The 22,461-nt window shown below is 48.7% G+C and overlaps 1 protein-coding gene across 1 annotated transcript in view; it reads left to right on the top strand.

Annotated features, from left to right (window-relative positions):
- Window positions 1-22,461, top strand: part of LOC120025504 (WD repeat domain phosphoinositide-interacting protein 4-like) — a 61,360-nt gene that overhangs the window by 16,047 nt on the left and 22,852 nt on the right. Inside the window, exon 8 of the mRNA XM_038970071.1 lies at window positions 13,813-14,051. Within this exon, the coding sequence (XP_038825999.1) occupies window positions 13,813-14,051 (239 nt within the window). The remainder of the gene's footprint in view (window positions 1-13,812; window positions 14,052-22,461) is intronic.

Here is a 22,461-nt window from a genome sequence, read left to right as displayed (position 1 = left end):
GTAGTAGGGGAGGAGAGGAGAGTAGTAGGGGAGGAGAGGAGAGTAGTAGGGGAGGAGAGGAGAGTAGTAGGGGAGAGGAGGAGAGTAGTAGGGGAGGAGAGGAGAGTAGTAGGGGAGGAGAGGAGAGTAGTAGGGGAGGAGAGGAGAGAGTAGTAGGTGAGGAGGTAGGGGAGGAGAGGAGAGTAGTAGGGGAGGAGAGGAGAGTAGTAGGGGAGGAGAGGAGAGTAGTAGGGGAAGGAGGAGGGAGGAGTAGTAGGGGAGGAGAGGAGAGTAGTAGGGAGGAGAGGAGAGTAGTAGGTGAGGAGAGTAGTAGGGGAGGAGAGGAGAGTAGTAGGGGAGGAGAGTAGTAGGGGAGAGGAGGAGTGTAGTAGGTGAGGAGAGTAGTAGGGGAGAGGAGGAGATTAGTTGGTGAGGAGAGGAGAGTAGTAGGGGAGGAGAGGAGAGTAGTGGGGGAGAGGGGGAGAATAGGAGAGTAGTAGGGGAGGAGGGGAAAGTAGTAGGGGAGGAGAGTGGTAGGAGAGGAGAGGGGAGGAGAGTAGTAAGGGAGAAGAGGAGAGTAGTAGGGGAGGAGAGTGGTAGGGGAGGAGAGGACAGGGGAGGAGAAGAAAGTGGTAGGGGAGGAGATGAAAGGGGAGGACAGGGGAGGGGGCAGAGGACAGGGGAGGGGAGTTGTAGGTGAGGAGAGGAGAGTAGTAGGGGAGGAGAGGAGAGTAGTAGGTGAGGAGAGGAGAGTAGTAGGGGAGAGGAGGAGAGTAGTAGGTGAGGAGAGTAGTAGGGGAGGAGATGAGAGTAGTAGGGGAGAGGAGGAGAGTAGTAGGGGAGGAGAGGAGAGTAGTAGGTGAGGAGAGTAGTAGGGGAGGAGAGGAGAGGAGAGGAGTAGGGGAGAGGAGGAGTGTAGTAGGTGAGGAGAGTAGTAGAGGAGAGGAGGAGAGTAGTTGGTGAGGAGAGGAGAGTAGTAGGGGAGGAGAGGAGAGTAGTAGGGGAGAGGAGGAGAGTAGTAGGAAAGAAGAGGACAGGGGAGGAGAGGAGAGTAGGAGGGGAGGAGAGGACAGGGGAGAATAGGAGAGTAGTATGGGGAGGAAAGGACATGGGAGAGGAGGACAATGGAGGAGAGGAGAGTAGTAGGTGAGGAGAGGACAGGGGAGAATAGGAGAGTAGTAGGGGAGGGGAGGAAAGTGGTAGGGGAGGAGAGGACAGGGGAGGAGAGGAGAGTAGTAGGGACAGTGGAGAAGACAGTGGAGAAGAGGAGAGTAGTAGGGGAGGAAAGGACAGGGGAGAAGAGGACAAGGGAGGAGAAGAGAGTAGTAGGGGAGGAGAGGACAGGGGAGAATAGGAGAGTAGTAGTGGAGGAGAGGACAGGGGAGAATAGGACAGGGGAGAATAGGAGAGTAGTAGGGGAGGAGAGGACAGGGGAGAATAGGAGAGTAGTAGGGGAGGAGAGGACAGGGGAGAATAGGAGAGTAGTAGGGGAGGAGAGGACAGGGGAGAATAGGACAGGGGGGAATAGGAGAGTAGTAGGGGAGGAGGGGAAAGGGGAGGAGAGGACAGGGGGCAGAGGACAGGGGAGAATAGGACAGGGGGGAATAGGAGAGTAGTAGGGGAGGAGAGGACAGGGGAGAATAGGACAGGGGGGAATAGGAGAGTAGTAGGGGAGGAGGGGAAAGGGGAGGAGAGGACAGGGGGCAGAGGACAGGGCAGGAAAGTTGTATGTGGAGGAGAGGAGAGTAGTAGGGGAGGAGAGGAGAGTAGTAGGGGAGAGGAGGAGAGTAGTAGGGGAGGAGAGGACAGGGGAGGAGAGTACATGGGAGGACGGGAGAGTAGGAGGGGAGGAGAGGACAGGGGAGAATAGGAGAGTAGTAGGGGAGGAGAGGACAAGGGAGAAGAGGAGAGTAGTAGGGGAGGAAAGGACAGGGGAGAAGAGGACAAGGGAGGAGAGTAGTAGGGGAGGAGAGGACAGTGGGGATGAGGAGAGTAGTAGGGGAGGAGAGGACAGTGGAAAAAAGGACATAGGAGAAGAGGAGAGTAGTAGGGGAGGAGAGGACAGTGGAGAAGAGGACAGGGGAGAAGAGGAGAGTAGTAGGGGAGGAGAGGACAGTGGAGAAGAGGACAGGGGAGAAGAGGAGAGTAGTAGGGGAGGAGTGGAGAGTAGTAAGGGAGGAGAGGAGAGTAGTAAAGGAGGAGGACAGGGGAGGGGAGTAGTACGGGAGGAGAGGAGAGTAGTAGGGGAGGAGAGGAAAGTAGTAGCGGAGGAGAGGACAGGGGAGGAGAGGAGAGAAGGAGGTCAGGAGAGTAGTAGGGGAGGAGAGGACAGGATAGGAGAGTAGTAGGGGAGGAGAGGACAGGGGAGGAGAGGAGAGTAGTAGGGAGGACAGGAGGGGACAGGGGAGGAGAGGAGAGGGGAGCATTGTGCAATATTCCACACACACACGTATGGACATCACCTCGGAGTCTGTGTGTCCCGCCAGGCCACTCAGTAACGGCAGACATCGGCGCCGGTAGAGATGATTTTCCTGACCAATCTGTGAGTGTGTGTGTACGTGAAGCTGAAGCAGCTTTTAAAGTAGAACAAGGTTACACAGGCTTTATTCCTTTATAATAATTTCCCATTTTCGTAATTCCATACTATGTGATTATTTAATCAGATTAGCCCAATCAGAAGGTTAATTGGTGATGACATCAGAGCTCGTTAGGAGGAGGGCGTGATTTGATAAGATCCTTTTGTGACACGTTTCACTGCAACCGGATCCCAGATTGCAGCTCTATTGCCATGATCTTTCACCCCGAGCAGCTGGGGTTCTGAAATGAAACAATGATTACATCCGTCTGCTGTGGAGGTGATATCCTATTTAGTGTGAAACTGTTTGCCAATAAGGACATGGATTGTAAGGGAACCTTCGCTGTGAGACAAGTGAAGCAACACTGTAAGATCAGTGGAAGACCACCTCCTGGGGAAAATTGTTTTGTTTTAAAGTACATTTCATGCAATTCTACACATGTTGCCATGGGAGTAAAGAAAATGTTGCAAGTTTTCTGCAATTCTACACATTTTGCCATTTGGCAGGAGAGAAGTTTAGCAATTTTATAAAAAATGTCATTTTTATTTTTTCTATTTTTTTTTAAATGCCATTTTTTTAAATAATTTTGCCATGGGGCAGAGAGAAAAACATTTGCAGTTTTTGCACATTTTGCACATTTTGCCAAGACATTGCCTTGTTTATGATATCTGAGTGAAAAAAAATACAAATAAATGGGGCCCCCCTTGAGGTCAGGGCCCCTGGGCACATGCCCTGTGTGTCCGGTCGGTATTCAGACATGATTACTACAGGTTTAGACAGCTGGCATGGAAAATTGAGTGACTGACAGAAAACTGCTGATGCATAACTAAATTAGAAATTGCACCTTGTGTATTCTACTATTCTAACTCTTAACAGTAAGTTGAGACCCCTACTAAGTAAAAATGTAAAATGTTTTTTTGTTTGTTTTTTGGGTCGTGGCCCCCCTAGTGTCTGGGGGTCCTAAGCGACCGCTTATGTTGCTTATGCCTGGAGCCGGCCCTGTCTGTCAGACAGACAAACACCCAGTTAGCAGTAAACTAGCCAACCGTGTTAACACAGAGAGAATATTAAAAAGAGAAATGGTTTGTATTGCAAATTAAGTCAGAGAGAGAAAGACACAAATAGAGGAGAGTGAGAGAAGAGTCACAGTGTGTGTGTGTGTGTGTGTGTGTGTGTGTGTGTGTGTGTGTGTGTGTGTGTGTGTGTGTGTGTGTGTGTGTGTGTGTGTGTGTGTGTGTGTGTGTGTGTGTGTGTGTGTGTGTGTTTTCTAGCTAGTGTGAGTGCATGCGTGTGTGTCTGCTAGTGTGTGTTTGTACGTGCGCTCATGTGTTTGTGTGTGTGTGTGTGTCTGTCTTTCTGTTCTCTCAGAAGAGGCTGAATGGACATTCTAGGCCTTAGCTACTTTTTCACTAACCACGCAGTGTTCTATAGTACATTGCTCTAGCCACTCCAGAAAATGCTATTAATTCAACTCCCAACCTCCCTCTCTCTTTCTCCCTCCCTTCTCTACCTCACTCTCACTCTCTCTCCCTTTTCCTCTCTCTCGCTGTCTCTCATTCTCGTAATCCTTCATGTTCTTTGGCTTGCTGTTTAGCCCTTCATACCTCTCTCCCACTACATTTCATCCTCTATAACTGCATATTCCTGTATATTTACTTTTACATCCACACACTCTCATATACGCATATAAATGATGGATATAGGCACAGCCTCCTCAGTATGTGATGGAGCCAAAACTCCCACAGAGATCACCTGTGATAGCAAGGTGTGTGTTTATCGGCAGGTTTGTATGTGTGCTTGTATATGTGGGTATTCGTACCATCATCGTTTAAGAGGACAGGAGATCAATAGAACACTAACCTATAGATGTATAGAGTCAATTTAAACTGAAATGTCAAGAGAAACCAGCACAGACAGACACACCATTAGACTGTACTAAACCCCACTTTAACTTCTGTTGTGGAAATTCTTACACAGGGACACTCGAAGTCAATCTTAAATGAGTCATTGCTTATTATCAGCATGCTGAAGAGGTTCCAACCAACTCAATGCACCACATGTCTATCAGGAGCTCCAAAGGGGCAGTCCCGTTAGTTCTCTAATATACAGACACAGAAAGTAATATTTGCATGATTTTGCTTATTCATTATTCATAAATTAATTTATCAGTAACGTTTGCTATCATTCATGTGACTGACCAATACTGGTTCATTCATGTGACTGACCAATACTGGTTCATGCATGTGACAGACCAATACCTCTTGAAGCTTCTTCTCTTCAAGCTGAGACCTTCAAAGTGAGATATCGTTCTCAAAACAAGGGTCTGGGCATACTGCCAAATTGCAGATACATACTACAGTGCAGGCGTTCAATCAGTCACTTGCATGAACACATAAATTGGTTATTAGAAAAGCACAAACATAAAAATGTCCATCACACTTTTTTCTAACATGTCTGACAGCAACCAGATTACTAGAAAACCCTCTCTTCCTTTTTTTACATTTTCTATCTTCTTTTTGTCTATTTCCACCTGTACTCTCCAATATTTACCTCCTTTCTCCTCCTTTCTCTCTCCTTCTCCCGTAATTGGTCTGTCCGTCACAAACAACAACACAGAGTTACACATGGAATAAACAAATGTACAGTCAACACAATAGAAAAAAAGAAAGTCTATATACAGTGTGTGAAAATGGCGTGAGGAGGTAGGCAATAAATAGGCCATAGTAGCAAAGTAATTACAATTTAGCAGATTAACACTGGAGTGATAGATGAGCAGATGATGGTGTGTAAGTAGTGATACTGGTGTGCAAAAGAGCAGCAAAGTAAATAAAAACAATATGGGGATGAGGTAGGTAGATTGGGTGGGCTATTTACAGATGGACTATGTACAGCTGCAGCGATCAGTTAGCTGCTCAGATAGCTGATGTTTAAAGTTAGTGAGGGAAATGTAAGTCTCCAGCTTCAGCGATTTTTGCAATTCGTTCCAGTCACTGGCAGCAGACAACTGGAAGGAAAGGCGGCCAAAGGAGGTGTTGGCTTTGGGGATGACCAGTGAGATATACCTGCTGGAGCGCTTGCTACGGGTGGGTGTTGTTATCGTGACCAGTGAGCTGAGATAAGGCGGAGCTTTACCTAGCATAGACTTGTAGATGACCTGGAGCCAGTGGGTCTGGCGACGAATATGTAGCGAGGGCCAGCCGACTAGAGCATACAGGTCGCAGTGGTGTGTGGTATAAGGCGCTTTGGTAACAAAACGGATGGCACTGTGATAGACTGCATCCAATTTGCTGAGTAAAGTATTGGAAGCTATTTTGTAGATGACATCGCCAAAGTCGAGGATCGGTAGGATAGTCAGTTTTACTAGGGCAAGTTTGGCGGCGTGAGTGAAGGAGGCTTTGTTGCAAAATAGAAAGCCAATTCTAGATTTGATTTTGGATTGGAGATGTTTGATATGAGTCTGGAAGGAGAGTTTACAGTCTAGCGAGACACCTAGGTATTTGGAGTTGTCCACGTATTCTAGGTTAGAAACGTCCAGAGTAGTGATGCTAGTCGGGCGTGCGGGTGCGGGCAGTGAACGGTTGGAAAGCATGCATTTGGTTTTGCTAGCGTTTAAGAGCAGTTGGAGGCCACGGAAGGAGTGTCATATGGCATTGAAGCTCATTTGAAGGTTAGTTAACACAGTGTCCAAAGAAGGGCCAGATGTTTACAGAATGGTGTCGTCTGCGTAGAGGTGGATCAGGGAATCACCCGCAGCAAGAGCGAAATCGTTGATATATACAGAGAAAAGAGTCGGCCCGAGAATTTAACCCTGTGGTACCCCCATAGAGACTGCCTGAGGACTGGACAACAGGCCCTCCGATTTTACACACTGAACTCTGTCTGAGAAGTAGTTGGTGAACCAGGCGAGGCAGTCATTTGAGAAACCAAGGCTATTGAGTCTGCCAATAAGAATACGGTGATTGACAGAGTCGAAAGCCTTGGCCAGGTCGATGAAGACGGCTGCACAGTACTGTCTTTTATCGATGGCGGTTATGATATCGTTTAGTACCTTGAGCGTGGCTGAGGTACACCCGTGACCAGCTCGGAAACCGGATTGCACAGCGGAGAAGATACGGTGGGATTCGAAATGGTCAGTGATCTGTTTATTAACTTGGCTTTCAAAGACTTTAGAAAGGCAGGGCAGGATGGATAAAGGTCTATAACAGTTTGGGTCTAGAGTGTCACCCACTTAGAAGAGGGGGATGACCGCGGCAGCTTTCCAATCTTTAGGGATCTCGGACGAAATGAAAGAGAGGTTGAACAGACTGGTAATAGGGGTTGTTCTCCTCTAGAAAGAGAGGGTCCAGATTGTCTAGCCCAGCTGATTTGTACGGAACATCTGCGATCTGGATTTGGGTGAAGGAGAAGCTGGGGAGGCTCGGGCAAGTAGCTGCGAGGGGTGCGGAGCTGTTGACCGGGGTTGGGGTAGCCAGGAGGAAAGCATGGCCAGCCGTAGAGAAATGCTTATTGAAATTTTTGATTATCATGGATTTATCGGTGGTGACCGTGTCGCCTAGCCTCAGTGCAGTGGACAGCTGGGAGGAGGTGCTCTTGTTCTCCATGGACTTTACAGTGTCCCAAACATTTTGGGAGTTAGAGCTACAGGATGCAAATTTCTGTTTGAAAAAGTTAGCCTTTGCTTTCCTGACTGACTGTGTGTATTGGTTCCTGACTTCCCTGAACAGTTGCATATTGCGGGGACTATTCGATGCTATTGCAGTCCGCCACAGGATGTTTTTGTGCTGGTCAAGGGCAGTCAGGTCTGCATGCTTATTTAAGATGGTGAGGAAATTACTTTTAAAGAACGACCAGGCATCCTCGACTGATGGGATGAGGTCAATATCCTTCCAGGATACCTGGGCCAGGTAGATTAGAAAGGCCTGCTCGCAGAAGTGTTTTAGGGAGCGTTTGACAGTGATGAGGTGTGGTCGTTTGACCACGGACCCATAGCGGATGCAATCAATGAGGCAGTGATCACTGAGATCCTGATTGAAAACAGCAGAGGTGTATTTGGAGGGCAAGTTGGTCAGGATCTTCTTCACGTTCTCTCTTTTCATTATTTCTCTTCACTCTCTCCTCTTTACCCTCAATTTCTCACCACTGTCTCTCATTCACTTTTTTCTCTATCCCTCTATTCACTCTCTCATTTATCCCCTCTTTCTTTCTTTCCCTCTTTCTTTCTCCTCTCCTCTTCGCCTGTCTGTCTTTATCTGTTATGGTAGAACTGAGTATGTTTATAGTTTTATTAACTTAACAGGAAGTCTGCAGAAACATCATATGATCATATGATATGACACATTGTGTGTGTGTGTGTGTGTGTGTGTGTGTGAGTGCATGCATGCATCCATGTGTGTCCTGTTCCATGTCTGTCCCGGGTCCACGCCACCTAAGGTGCTACAAACACCTTGTCAGGAAGTCTGAGTGTTCTGTCTAAACTGCAGCATACATTTCCCATTTGATCCCATTTGTGTAATTTGTGTAGTCACATTCTTATCTGCTCTGTTAATGGGCATTTCACAGGACACACTGTGGAAACGTGATATCTCAGAAAACAATATGGTGAGAGAGAAAACCACTACCATTTTATAGCACAGTTAAATGTGTACATGTAACAGTTTAAGGGGTTACGTCTAATCTACTGGAAGTACAAGGCTCTCTTGTTGGATTGAGGCCAAACCTGTTAGAAAGCTTTGTAAAATGAACAGTTTTTTCATGTAAAAATTACTTTTAACGTTGTATTGTATGTTAGAATGACAATAATTACTCACTGGGCAAAAACTTGTTGAATCAGCATTGTTTGCACATCATTTCAACCCAAATGTAAATCAAAACTAGATGTTGAACTGACAAGAGGAAGGGTGGAAGGCTGGAGAGGGAGATGGAGAGGGAGATGTGCTGTACACAAAGAGGTGTACAGCACCTGTCGATGCACTCCTGCTGTCAAAGCTTTGAAGACGGACCAGATAGTCCACAAGAACTTACACATCCTTTTATTGGTGGAGGAGGTAGACAACAACTCAAAGACAGGATGAGGTGGGAATGGGATGAATGAGTACTCGCCCTGGTCAGTGAGCAGAGGCAGCAGGTCAGTGGAGTAGCTGACTAAAGGAAGGCAGTGTGAAGGCCTCCTGCACAAGCTGGAGGGTCATCAACGTGTGCTCTCCTCTACCAGGGCCATGTTGGCAGTGACCTCATCAGGGAGGAACACATGCTTCATCGGAACAATCTGCAGAGAGAGATGGAGGGAAGGAGAAAGAGGCCGGGAGAAAACGGAGAAGGGGAGAGATCAGATCAGTTGGAAAATATGTTTATGAATAATTTTTTACTTTTTATACCAGGCTGTGAGAACAAATTAACTGTGTCCTTACTATGAAGCCCAGGTCTGAGTTGATTCCCAATTTCACTGGATAATGGTCCTGGGTCATCATGGCAATACGCGTGAGTACCTTCCCATCTAGCTAGAAGTCCTCCATCCCTCCACTTTGATTGAAACGAGTTATCCATCTATCTATCCTCCCCTGTCCTCTCCAAACGGCACATTACATTATTCCAACTTGGAAAATTATTTGAAGTGCAATATAGTCCACTTGTCAGTTTTTTTGTTGCTAGCTACGTTATGTAGACACATTCAAATGTGAAGAGCTTATCCTTACACACAGAACATGTTTAGACATACACAAAATATGAAATTGTTCATTAACAGTGACTGGAGTCAGGGGTTGCCATGCACTTCAATGATTTGAATGGATTTGAATAGGAGGAAAGGAAGCCATGAATACGCTGTTGCCTTTCCTGAGGTTTTGATGCAGTTTTAGCACATTTTTTGATTTTTTGTAATTGCATAAAAACCACCAGAATCATTGAGAAAAAAACATTAGATAACAAAAACGTTTTTATAAAATTACATTTTTTATTTGGCTTTTTATAACAGGTTTAAAAAAAAATGATTATCACAGTGTAAGCACTGCTCTGCCCACCCTGACTACACCCCACTGCATGTGGGTGTGTGTGCATGTGGGTGTGTGTGTACGTGGGTGTGTGTGCACGTGGGTGTGTGTGTACGTGGGTGTGTGTGTATGTGGGTGTTAAAGCAGGACATGCTGATTCTGGGATTTTTCTTGTTCTCTCTTCTCTTTCCAGGGACGGCTTTATGGCCTGCAGATATATGGCATTCCACTTTCTCTCCCTCCTTCATCTGTCTTTGTCCCTTCATCCCTCTCTTCTCTCCAGCTTTTATTCCCCCTGTGTCTCATTACCCTGGATATGACTGGGTGCCGTGACAGAGAGGTAGCACATGAACACACGCATGCACACACACCCACACACACATGAAAATGAACACACACAAGCTGGCATGGTATTGGTGTGCCCACTCAGAGCGGGTAAGAGGGGAGCCTCTGTTGGTGAGGATTCTGAGAGTTCCGTGGGTGTCTCTGTGTTCCGCCTGGCCTGGGGAAGAGGGAGGGAGGGAGGGAGAGTGGTGTCTCCCTGTTGCAACCAGATTGATTTTTGTCTTGCCTTTGTCAACGACTGTTCCTCTTTTTGTTTCCCCTGGTAATCCCCTCAGATGCATTCTGAAGACGCTTTAACGTCCTCTGATACTTTTGTTCAGTAACAGAGAAAAGCAATGAATAAATAAAATGCATATACTGTACATACAGCTCCATACAGTACAGTACCTTGCATGCATACGTAAAGGTACTGTAACTGCCAAAATAAAGGAAACACTTGAGTAAATGAGGGATACAAAGTATATTTAAAGCAGGTCCTTCCCCACAGGTGTGGTTCCTGAGTTAATTAAGCAATTAACATCATGCTTAGGGTCATGTATAAAAATGCTGGGCAGGTCATTATTTTGTCTACCATGCCTATGCCCCCATCCACAGTGCACGACTGTTCACTCAATGTTATGAGCATGAAAATGATATTAACCACATTTTTTAAAAATTTAACCTTTATTTAACTAGGCAAGTCAGTTAAGAACAAATTCTTATTTACAATGACGGCCTAGGAACAGTGGGTAAACTGCCTTGTTCAGGGGCAGAACGACAGATTTGTACCTTGTCAGCTCGGGGTGTCACGACTTCCACCGAAGTTGGTTCCTCTCCTTGTTCGGGCGGCGTTCGGCGGTCGGCGTCGCCGGTCTTCTAGCCATCATTGATCCATTTTCCATTGTCTTGTCTTCCCACTCACCTGGTTTCAATTCCATCATTACATGTTGTGTATTTAACTCTGTTCCCCCCCATGTCCTTGTCCGGTATTGTTTATTGTAAGTGCTTGTGCACATTATTTTCTGGTGTGCGACAGGTTTTGTACCCATTGTATTTATTGTTCTGTTTACGGTGATTTTTATTATTAAACTGCGCCGTTGTAACACAGTTTTTGCTCTCCTGCGCCTGACTTCTCTGCCGCCAGTACGCACCCCTTACACGGGGATTCGATCTAACAACCTTTTGGTTACTGGCCCAACGCTCTAACCACTAGGCTACCATATGTCATGGCCGTCTCAGTCAACAGATTCTCAACCCAACTGAACACTTATGGGAGATTCTGGATCGGCGCCTGAGACAGCGTTTTCCACCACGATTAACAAAACCCCAAATGATGGAATTTGACTTTCCTCTAGAAGGCTAGGGAAGGTTTTCATGATCTCTGGATCGGAGCCTGTATAGAAATATAAACTATTCATAATGCACACACACACTGGTGTCATTGTGAGGAAAGGAGAGGGGGCAAATAAGACTGGTGTCACTGACCTGACTGAATAAATACTCTAAATTATCACTAATCAATTAGACCATCTAACACTCTGTGGCCCTCGCTATCTTTGTCCTCTCTTCCTCTCTCATCACTGTCTTTCTTCCTTCTGACTCTCCCTCTTTTCCTCTATTCCTCTTCTGAATTTCCTTCTCTTCTTCCTTCCTCTCTCTGTCTCTCCCTCCTCTTTACCCCTCCATCTCTACATCTCACCATCTCCCCCTGCTGCTGTTCTGTTGCCTGACAGCTTGCCCGCTGAGGAGCTCCTTCTCTCCCTCATCCCTTCTCCTCTTTTCTTCCTTTATTCCCTTCTTCCCTCTGTCCATCAGCCAGGTATTAATTAGAGGATCTTGTACTCCCTCTCCCCTGGTCTATGATCGCCACGGGCTACCAGTTCCCCCTCCATTCCAGCTGCTCGTTCTCACGCTCTCTCACTCTCTCACTCCCTTTCTTTCTTTCTCTCCCTATCTCTCTTTCCATTTCTTTATCACTCTCTCCATAGAAGAGGGTGACTAGAGACATATAGAAGAGGGTGACTAGCGACATTCAGAAGAGGGTGACTAGTGACAGAATTGTTAGGTTAGATTACTCGTTGGTTATTACTGCATTGTCGGAACTAGAAGCACAAGCATTTCGCTACACTCGCATTAACATCTGCTAACCATGTGTATGTGACAAATAAAATTTGATTTGATTTGATATAGAAGAGGGTGACTAGCGACATTCAGAAGAGGGTGACTAGTGACATAGAAGAGGGTGACTAGCGACATATAGAAGAGGGTGACTAGCGACATATAGAAGAGGGTGATTAGCGACATATAGAAGAGGGTGACTAGCGACATATAGAAGAGAGTGACTAGCAACATATAGAAGAGGGTGACTAGCGACACACAGAAGAGGGTGATTAGCGACATATAGAAGAGAGTGACTAGCGACATATAGAAGAGGGTGACTAGCGACATATAGAAGAGGGTGGCTAGCGACATATAGAAGAGGGTGACTAGCGACATATAGAAGAGGATGACTAGCGACATATAGAAGAGGGTGACTAGCGACATATAGAAGAGGATGACTAGCGACATATAGAAGAGGGTGACTAGCGACATATAGAAGAGGGTGACTAATGACATATACACAAGAGGGGGAATAACGCCAGAATATAAACAAGAAGAGAGAAGGAACAAAAAGGAGAGAAGTAATCAATGAAAAGAACTGTCAGGCAGAGGGAGTGTGTGTGAGTGTCATGAAGCAGGAGAGGTTATGAAAACTAGAGAGAAATGGAGAGAGAGAGAAAGTGAGAGGCAGTATATTATATTCTATTGTATTCTGCTAGATCATGCAGACGTCTTCTGTCTTGTCTCATCTGGCTCCTGAAACCCTCCGATGAGATTTAGAGCCCTGACATATCGACCTGTCAGATGTCAGGGCTCTCTCTCTCTCTCTCTCTCTCTCTCTCTCTCTCTCTCTCTCTCTCTCTCTCTCTCTCTCTCACACACACACACACACACACACACACACACACACACACACACAGACACAGACACACACACACACACACACACACACACACACACACACACACACACACACACACACACACACACACTCGCGTTTGGCAGGTGGCAGTTGTTAATTTTAGTCCCTGAGTAATACACAGGACAACTATGGTTTTCTTATAGCTAAAAATTCTACAAGAGTGCAGTGGGAAAGGCAGTAAAAAGTGTCTGGCTCATTATCATTGCAGTAGGCCCCAGCGAAACAGGCACATGTGCAAGGCAGACACTTTCATTAGAGGAATTATGAAGATAATGCACTCGTTTGACCAAATCATTTAATAGCTAAATAGTTAATTAACTAGCTAACGAGTGCGCTAACTAACCATGCTACAAGCAATGTTTCAAATGTATTTTGTAGCCTACCTTACCAGCTGTGCTATCTCATCTGGCAACAGCTGATTTGCAGCTGCACAACATAGCGGAAACACTGTGTTGTGCTCTCCGTCAAAAGAGTGTGCAAAGGGTGGCTACTTTGAAGAATAAAATATATTTAGATTTGTTAAACACTTTTTTGGTTACTACATGATTCCATATGTATTATTTCATAGTTTTGATGTTCTCACTATTATTCTACAATGTAGAAAATAGTACAAATAAAGAAAAACCTGAATGAGTAGGTGTTTCCAAACGTTTGACTGGTACTGTGCGTATATAGTGTAACGACCCTGGGTTTATAAGCGCGGAAATCGACTCTGCCGCTCGAGCATGCTTTTGCGGCACAGTCGATAGCGCGCCGGACCTCGGGCTAGGAGGTCGAGGGTTCGAGACCTGCTCCCTCCTGTTTCATTACATTGGTGTCAGAAGTAAAAACGTTGATAAAAGTTAGCCAGCTAGCTAGCTGACTTCTGTGGCTAGCTACCGTAGGTGAGAACGGGGGTTGAAAATGCTTCGAGGGAATCCGAAAGTGAAGGTGGAGGTAGGGGACGATTATGGCCAAGGAGATACGTGTGAATGGACGTCGGAGGTTTTGGCTGAGGAGATCGCCAGGGCGTCGGAGCGCAGAGGCCGCTTGAGGGAGGACGCTAGAGTGATGGCGGCTGAAGCGGGCATGAGCGCCTCGTCGACTGTGTTTCGCGCGGATTCTGGTGGGCGGGCCGAAGTGGTGACGTCGACGCGGCGGGACGAGGAATCTGGGGCTCAGGATGTAAACAAACATGGCGGCGCCCAGTTCCCGGCTGCGTCCGTATCTGTTAAGACCCCGAAGTATTCCGGTAAGGCGGATTGGGAAGCTTTTCATGCTCAGTTTGAACTGTTAGCTCATTTTAGGGGGTGGTCGGATGAAGAAAGGGCACTGCAGTTGGCTTTATGCCTCACGGATGAAGCTCTGTCCTGTTTGATATTGATTAGCCCCGAGGACAGACATGATTATGGCGCTTTAGTGGGAGCACTGAGGAGGCGCTATGGACAGTGTGTACAGCCCGGGCTACTGCGCTCCGAACTGAGTAATAGACGCAGGCAGCCAGGAGAGCCTCTACGGGTGTTAGCTAATGACATTGAGAGCCTCTCTCGGCGGGCATATGCTCACATGCCCCCCTCCGTGCAGAGCGAGCTAGCACGGGACCAGTTCATACAGGCGCTCTCTCCTACGGAGCTGCGCATACAGACCCAGCTGGCTCATCCTGAGTCATTGCAGATAGCCTTGGAGATGGCTTTGGAGAGGGAGCTGGTGTGGGCTGGGACTTCAGCTGGGGCTTTGGTGGGGGTGCAGGGAGACACACCCTCTGTGCGAGCTGGGGGGCAGAGCAGCCCGGAGCCGGAAAAGCCTGCATGGGTGGCTGAAATGACAGAACTCATTCGTGCTGTGTCGCTACAGGCGGCACAAAACACACACCCTGGTCCCAGGGTCTGCTGGGGTTGTGGCCAGCCAGGCCATCTGCGCCGAAATTGCCCCATGTCCCCCAGAGCTCAGGGAAACGGCTCGGGGTCCGCATAGACCGGGTAGTGCGGACCCCTGGCTTTCTATCCCAACCACCATCATCTTCAGGAGGAGCCCACCGGCACAGACGGGGAAGCAAGGCTCCACTTCCCCCAGAAGCAGACGAGAGCAAGCGGATGGAGCCTGTTGTTGTGGTGGGCCGGACCTGTGTTGGGGACTTTTGTCATGTCCCTGTCACTGTGGAGGGTGTGCCCTGCTCCGCCCTGGTGGACACTGGGTCCACAGTAACCCTGGTGAGGCCAGATATTGTGCCAGGTTGGACTCAGTGTGAGCCTACAACTGTGCAGCTCCGCACAGTCACAGGTGAGCTGGCACCCATGAAAGGGAAGGGAATAATGACTCTGACAGTAGGGGGCAGGACTGTGCGTCATCCTGTGTGGGTGGCGGCTGTGCAGGACCCTTGTATCCTGGGGTTGGACTTTCTTAGGAGCACAGGCTGCCAGTTAGACCTAAATAGGGGCACACTGAGCTTCCAGGGAGGGCCGGAAGTCACCATGGCCCCCCCTAATGTCACATTCACTCAACCCAACAAACCCTTTACTCCAACAGTTAAAGCAGCAGAGACTCATGGCTGCCCCCCCTCCCCCACAGCTGTGTGTGACTTTTCCCCAGCCCCCCTGTCACCTACTGCGGTGTGTTACATTCCCCCAGCTACCTCCATGACACAGCCCTCTGTGAGCCCAGGCCGCGCCCCCCCAGCCCAGCTACCCCAGATGGGAGAGGAGAGGACACTGTCTGCAGTGAGGGAGATATGGGGGAGGAACTGTGTTGGTCTTGACCCCGAGCAGCAGGAACGGTTGTGGCAGTTGCTGTTTGAATTCAGAGACAGCTTTGCGCTGAGTGAGGAAGAGGTGGGTCAGACTCATCTGGTGCAGCATGAGATCGACACAGGTGATGCTCGGCCCATCAAGATGCGTCCCCGCCGTATCCCGCTGGCACGCCAGGAGGCGGCAGACAAGGCTGTGTTGGAGATGCAGCGGGCAGACTTCATTGAGCCCTCAGACAGCCCCTGGGCGGCGCCAGTCGTCATGGTTCCGAAGAAGGGGGGCAAGCTGAGGTTCTGTGCGGACTACAGGTGGCTGAATGAGGTAACCAGGAAGGACTCATACCCCATACCACGTATCGATGAGTCGCTGGACCTGGTTAGGGGGTCCTCCTGGTTCTCCTCACTAGACCTCCGCAGTGGCTACTGGCAGGTGCCCCTCTCCCCAGAGGCCAGAGCCAAAACTGCATTCTCCACTAACAGAGGACACTGGCAGTTCAAGGTCCTGTGCTTTGGCCTGTGCAACGCTCCAGCTACTTTTGAGCGTTTGATGGACAGGGTGCTGGATGGCATCCCCAGACAGCAGTGTCTGGTATACCTCGATGACATCCTGGCCCATGGCAGCTCCTTCCAGTCAGCCCTGGGGGCGCTACGGCGTGTGCTGGAGAGGGTGGCTGCCGCAGGTCTGAAGCTCCACCCCGAGAAGTGCCACTTCATGAGGAGAGAGGTGTCCTTCTTGGGCCACCGAGTGGGGAAGGAGGGGATCAGCACCATGGAGGACAAGGTAGGGGCTGTCAGAGACTGGCCCACCCCCACCGACCAGCGTCAGCTGAAGAGCTTCCTGGGCCTGGCCTCGTACTACAGGAGGTTTGTACGGGGCTTCTCAAGCGTTGCTGCTCCACTGAACCGCCTGCTGCCGAAGGACAAAGCTTTCACTTGGACAGTGGAGTGTGAGGAGGCGTTCAACACCCTCAAACGTGCACTGATCGAGGCCCCCGTGCTCGCCCCCCCTGACCTCACCTTGCCCTTTATCCTGGACACAGACGCGAGCAATGTGGGCATGGGTGGGGTGCTGGCCCAGGTGGGGCCAGCGGGGGAGAGAGTGGTGGCGTACTTCAGCAAAACATTTGACAAACATGAGCGCCGCTACTGTGTCACCCGGCGGGAGCTCTTGGCTGTTGTGGCTTCCGTCAAACACTTCAAGTACTACCTGGGTGGTCTGCCCTTTACTGTAAGGACTGACCACTCTGCTCTCCAGTGGCTCATGTCTTTCAGAGAGCCAGAGGGCCAGGTGGCACGCTGGTTGGAGGAGCTTCAGCCGTATGACTTCACGGTGGTGCACAGGGCAGGGGCACGCCACTCCAACGCCGACGCCATGTCCCGTCGGCCCTGTACTGCAGACGGCTGCCGCCACTGTGAACGGAGAGAGGGACGGGAGAGAGAGCTGTGTGCAGAGGGGGTCTGTGCCACAGTGTGTCGGGCGAGCGGGCCTGTCTGCTGTGAGCTGCAGACTGTCGACATGGCTGAATGGCGGCAGCAGCAGGGACGGGACACAGACCTACAGCCAGTGCTACAGTGGGTAGAGGCGCAGGTGAGGCCACCATGGGAAGAGGTGACAGCGCTCTCACTCGCGACCAAAGGGTTGTGGTCAAAGTTTGAGAGACTGCGGCTGGCTGATGGCGTGCTACAGCGGGCATGGAAGGAGTCAGCTACGGGAGAGGAGAGGTGGCAGGTGGTGGTCCCAAAAGCATTGCGGGAGGCTGTGCTCCAGAGTACTCATGGCGGGGTGGGGACTGGACACTTTGGGGTCACAAAAACACTGCGCCGTCTCCGTCAGGGCTTCTACTGGGGGCAGCACAAGAGGGATGTGGAGGACTTTTGTCGCCGCTGTGACAACTGCACAGCGAGAAAGGGCCCCCCAGGCCGCTCTCATGCTCAGCTCCAACAGTTCCCAGTGGGGGCTCCCATGGAGAGGGTGGGAGTGGATGTAGTTGGGCCGTTCCCCACCACAGACAGTGGAAACCGCTGGGTGCTCACGGCCATGGACTATTTCACAAAATGGCCCGAGGCCTATGCTCTGCCTGACCAGGAGGCAGAGACCATCGTCGACGCCCTGACAGCGGGGATGTTCAGCAGGTTTGGAGCTGCAGAGTCCATCCACAGCGACCAGGGCAGAAACTTTGAGTCCCGTGTGTTCGCCACCATGTGTGAGAGGCTGGGTATGCACAAGACCCGCACTACTCCTCTCCATCCTCAAAGTGATGGCCTTGTAGAGCGCTTCAATAAAACGCTTGGACAGCAGCTGGCCATCGTCTCTTCCAAACACCAGCGTGACTGGGACAAGCACCTGCCTATGGTCCTCATGGCATGCCGCTCCGCTGTCCAAGACTCCACCTCCTGCACGCCTGCCCTCCTCATGCTGGGGAGAGAGATCCGCACCCCTGCGGAGATGGCATTTGGTCGGCCCCTGGATAGCCCTCATGTTCCCCCGGGGCCGGAGTATGCCCGGAGACTCCAGGACCGCCTGGAGACAGCCCACACCTTCGCCAGAGAGCAGCTGGTGAATGCAGGTGTGAGGCAGAAGAGGAACTATGACGTGCACACCCGGGGAAGGCACTTTGTGGCTGGGGAGCTGGTCTGGGTCTACAGCCCGCTAAGGAAAAAAGGCAGATGCCCCAAGTTGGACAGTCACTGGGTGGGACCCTGCAGTGTCCTGGAGAGGGTAGGGGAGGTTGTTTACCGGGTGCAGCTTCCTCCCAGGGGGAGAAAGGTGGCACTGCACCGGGACAGGTTAGCCCCATACAGAGGGGCCTCTTCTCCCCAAACCCCAGGAACCCCCACAATTCCCCTCTCTGGCAATGCCATTCTCCAGGCACCCACCCCCAGGTGCCGCAGACAAGGCTCCAGACAGCCCACTCCCCCTGTCTCCCCCCCTGTGTCACCGCGTGGTTCCCCAGAGCCACGGACTGTATTACCCGTTCCCGCTTCCTTGTCCCCCATATCCCTGCCTTCATCCCCTGGTTCCCAGAGGGGCACTCTGCGACCATCACGGCCACGCAGGCAAAGGAGACCTCCGGGTCGCTTCAGAGACTTTGTTTGTTCCCTCGGGGACGAGGGACTTTGTGGTGGGGGGGCTGTGTAGCGACCCGCACAGACAGCTGTGTGTTATGTGTTAGGCTAGTAGGTGGTTGTGTTCGCGGGGTCCGACATGTCAGTCAACCTGCTATCTGCCAATCACGGGAATGCCTGGAATGTTCTGATGCCGGGCATCCTGGTGGTTGGCGGAGTGGCGTGGAGGGGGGTTGGGCAGGGGGATGGAGCATTGGAAGTTAAGACCAGGTTTTGCCTTTGTTCTCTCTCTTACGTCTGGGCTTCACAAGAGAAGGTCACGATTGGCTTGTGGGTTATCTTTCATTTATTTGGCGTGGGCTACGGCCAAACAGTAGCCTGTGTAAAGTTGGTTTAATAAACCGTCCATTCGTAAACTCAATCCTCTGTCTGGACAGTCGTTCTTTTATGATCTAGTCAGGTCATTACAATATATACTGTACATTGAAATAACAACAGGAAAGAAGAACAGGTCAGAAGAACACGTGGATACCATTATTAGGTCTCTTTGTCCAGTATGAAGGAATTCAGAGGTAGACTTCCATTTTTTGCGCTAAGCTAGTTAGCATTGTTTCGCGAAACTACCTCTAACTTCCTTCATACTGGACGCAGAGACATAAACATTTATTCCCCAAATCCCAAACTATCCCTTTAACAATTGACAGTGAATGTGTCCCAAATTATACCCTATTCCCTTTATAGTGCACTACTTTTGACCAGGGCCCATAACGCTCTGCTCAAAAGACAGTATCAATCATCAGTAGAAGAAGCCACAAGGAGTGCTGCTGGTGCTATCTGGCTTCACAACAATACCTTCCAGAAGTGACTACAGACAGACTACCTTGTCCTAGTATTAGTGTTAACTATTTGAGTAATTCACATATTATTCAGTTATTGATGCCTGATTGACATGAATGTCTTGGCACTACTAAATATATGTGTTTATTTAACTAGGCAAGTCAAATTCTTATTTACAATGATGGCCTACCCCGGCCAAACCCTCCCCTAACCGGGCAACGCTGGGCCAATTGTGCGCCGCCCTATGGGACTCCCGAGCACTATGAAAGCAGTTTGAATATGTTTTGTTTGGGACATGGTGGAGTATCAGTATCTTTGGTGGAGGTGATCAATACAATGGTGACAAAGGATGCAGCCTAGTATGGTTTTCTAAACTGACACTGTCGGTCTCTACACGTAAACATTAGCCCTGTTGAGAAATGCTTAATTCACCAGCACTCTTACATAAGCGGGTCGTTCCACAAAATGGGTGCCTTTTGCCTCCCTTTGATATTTTAAGTAGGAATTATGCACCAATATGGAATTTTAAAAGCCTGTTATATTAAATGAAGTGCACTTTAATATACCACATTGATAATTCAATACATTTTGAATATGAATACAGGCTTGCTAAAGTACAACAATTCTGCATTTTGACCCTCTGTCAACCCTGTGTCACTCCTAAGAAGATTTCAACCCACTTAATCCCAAAATGTCTCCAAGCTTCACCATCATTACTTAGCTTTCCATTCAGTTGGCGACAGATTTTCATGCAAATATTTTCAAATCCGCATAAAGAAAATGTGTGCATTTCAAATCAAATCAAATTGTATTCGTCACATGCGCTGAATACAACAGGTGTAGACCTTACAGTGAAATGCTTACTTACGAGCCCCTAACTAACAATGCAGTTAAAAAAAATATGAGTAAGAATAAGAAATGAAAGTAATAAGTAATTAAAGAGCAGCAGTGAAATAACAACAGCGAGACTATATACAGGGGGGTAGCGGTACAAAGTCAATGTGCGGGGGCACCGGTTAGTTGAGGTAATATGTACATGTAGGTAGAGTTATTAAAGTGATGATAACAACAGAGTAGCAGCGGTGTAAAAGGGGGGGGGGGGGCAATGCAAATAGTCTGGGTAGCCATTTGATTAGATGTTCAGGAGTCTTATGGCTTGGGGGTAGAAGCTGTTTAGAAGCCTCTTGGACCTAGACTTGGCGCTCCGGTACCGCTTGCTGTGCGGTAGCAGAGAGAACAGTCTATGACTAGGGTGGCTGGAGTCTTTGACCATTTTTAGGGCCTTCCTCTGACACCGCCTGGTGTAGAGGTCCTGGATGGCAGGAAGCTTGGCCCCAGTGATGTACTGGGCCGTACGCACTACCCTCTGTAGTGCCTTGCGGTCGGAGGCCGAGCAGTTGCCATACAAGGCAGTGATGCAACCAGTCAGGATGCTCTTAATGGTGCAGCTGTAGAGAACCTTTTGAGGATCTGAGGACCCATGCCAAATCTTTTCAGTCTTCTGAGGGGTTCTGAGAATGGGTTTTGTCGTGCCCTCTTCACGACTGTCTTGGTGTGCTTGGACCATGTTAGTTTGTTGGTGATGTGGACACCAAGGAACTTGAAGCTCTCATTTTCCCTTCAGTTGTTTGTTTCCACCAAACTGACTTGTTGTGGAGAAAAATCGTAGCTCACCCCCAAAAAATGTTGCTTAAGTTTTCATGTACCGAATAAAAATCTAAAGTTCAATGTGTTTCCATGTTATATTCAACTCTACACATTTAAATAGGGATAGGTGATATAAAGTGATTAAGGTGTCAGGACCTCATTGTTTTTGTAACAAAATAGGTGAGAGGAAGAGGATATAAAGAGAAAAAGAGAGTGTGGGGGGCAAATTAAGAGAGTGAAAAAGTGCACAGAGGGTGAAAGGAAAGGTTGGGGAGGGAGAGAATGAGAGAGAATGAGATGGAGTGGGAGAGGGAGCGTGGGAGAGGGAGCGTGGGAGAGGGAGAGAGAGAGAGAGAGAGAGAGAGAGAGAGAGAGAGTAGGAGAAGGAAATAAAGAAAGATTTAAACTATGCCTCCTTGATTTCCCTCACTTCACGCCTCTGCTACCTCAGCATTCACAGAGGAAAGAATATTGCTTGCTCGCACACACACACACACACACACACACACACACACACACACACACACACACATACACACACACACACACACACACACACACACACACACACACACACACACACACACACACACACACACACACACACACACACACACACACACACAAGGCAGGTAAACATCCCTAAAGAAGGTTCATACGCATACATAGATATATAACCTCATGCACACCACTGGCTCCAAGCATGCCTTCAGTTCAGCATGAAGGAAATAATCATTCTATATGTTAGCATTCTATAGAAATAGCGCTTACCAGTCCTCTCCGGGATTCAATACCATACTATATTCACAACGACACAATGTACTCCATGGCCATGGTATATAAAAGCCATGGCATTAATGGTTGGGAAGCTCAAGACTTTAAGTCACAGGAAAGGTAATGTCACTGGGTGATTCTAAACTGGTCTAACTAGCAAGCTGCACCCTGCAGTGTACATTGTAAATGTTTTTCTAGACAAACTATCATCAGAAGATGCTATGTGGCAATTGTTTTCTGCCAATTCCATGGGACTACAGATTACAACTAGTTGGGGTAACATTTGAGCCTAATATACTGTGGAAACAACATGTTAACAATGTATTTGATTGTGTATTTTATCAGGCCCCCATGCTTAAGACACATCAACAGATAATATACCACACATATATGTATTTTACCCTCCATATTCTCCATCATCCAGACAGAGAGTACACTCTTAGAAATAAAGGTGCTATCTAGAACCTAAAAGGGTTCTTTGGCTGTCCCCTTAGGATAACCATTTGAAGAACCCTTTTTGATTCCAAG

Source organism: Salvelinus namaycush, chromosome 31, assembly GCF_016432855.1.
Source record: "Salvelinus namaycush isolate Seneca chromosome 31, SaNama_1.0, whole genome shotgun sequence".
Lineage (NCBI taxonomy): Eukaryota > Metazoa > Chordata > Actinopteri > Salmoniformes > Salmonidae > Salvelinus > Salvelinus namaycush.
The sequence above is the reverse complement of the archived record's forward strand: the minus strand, read 5'-3'. Positions and strand labels throughout refer to the sequence as shown.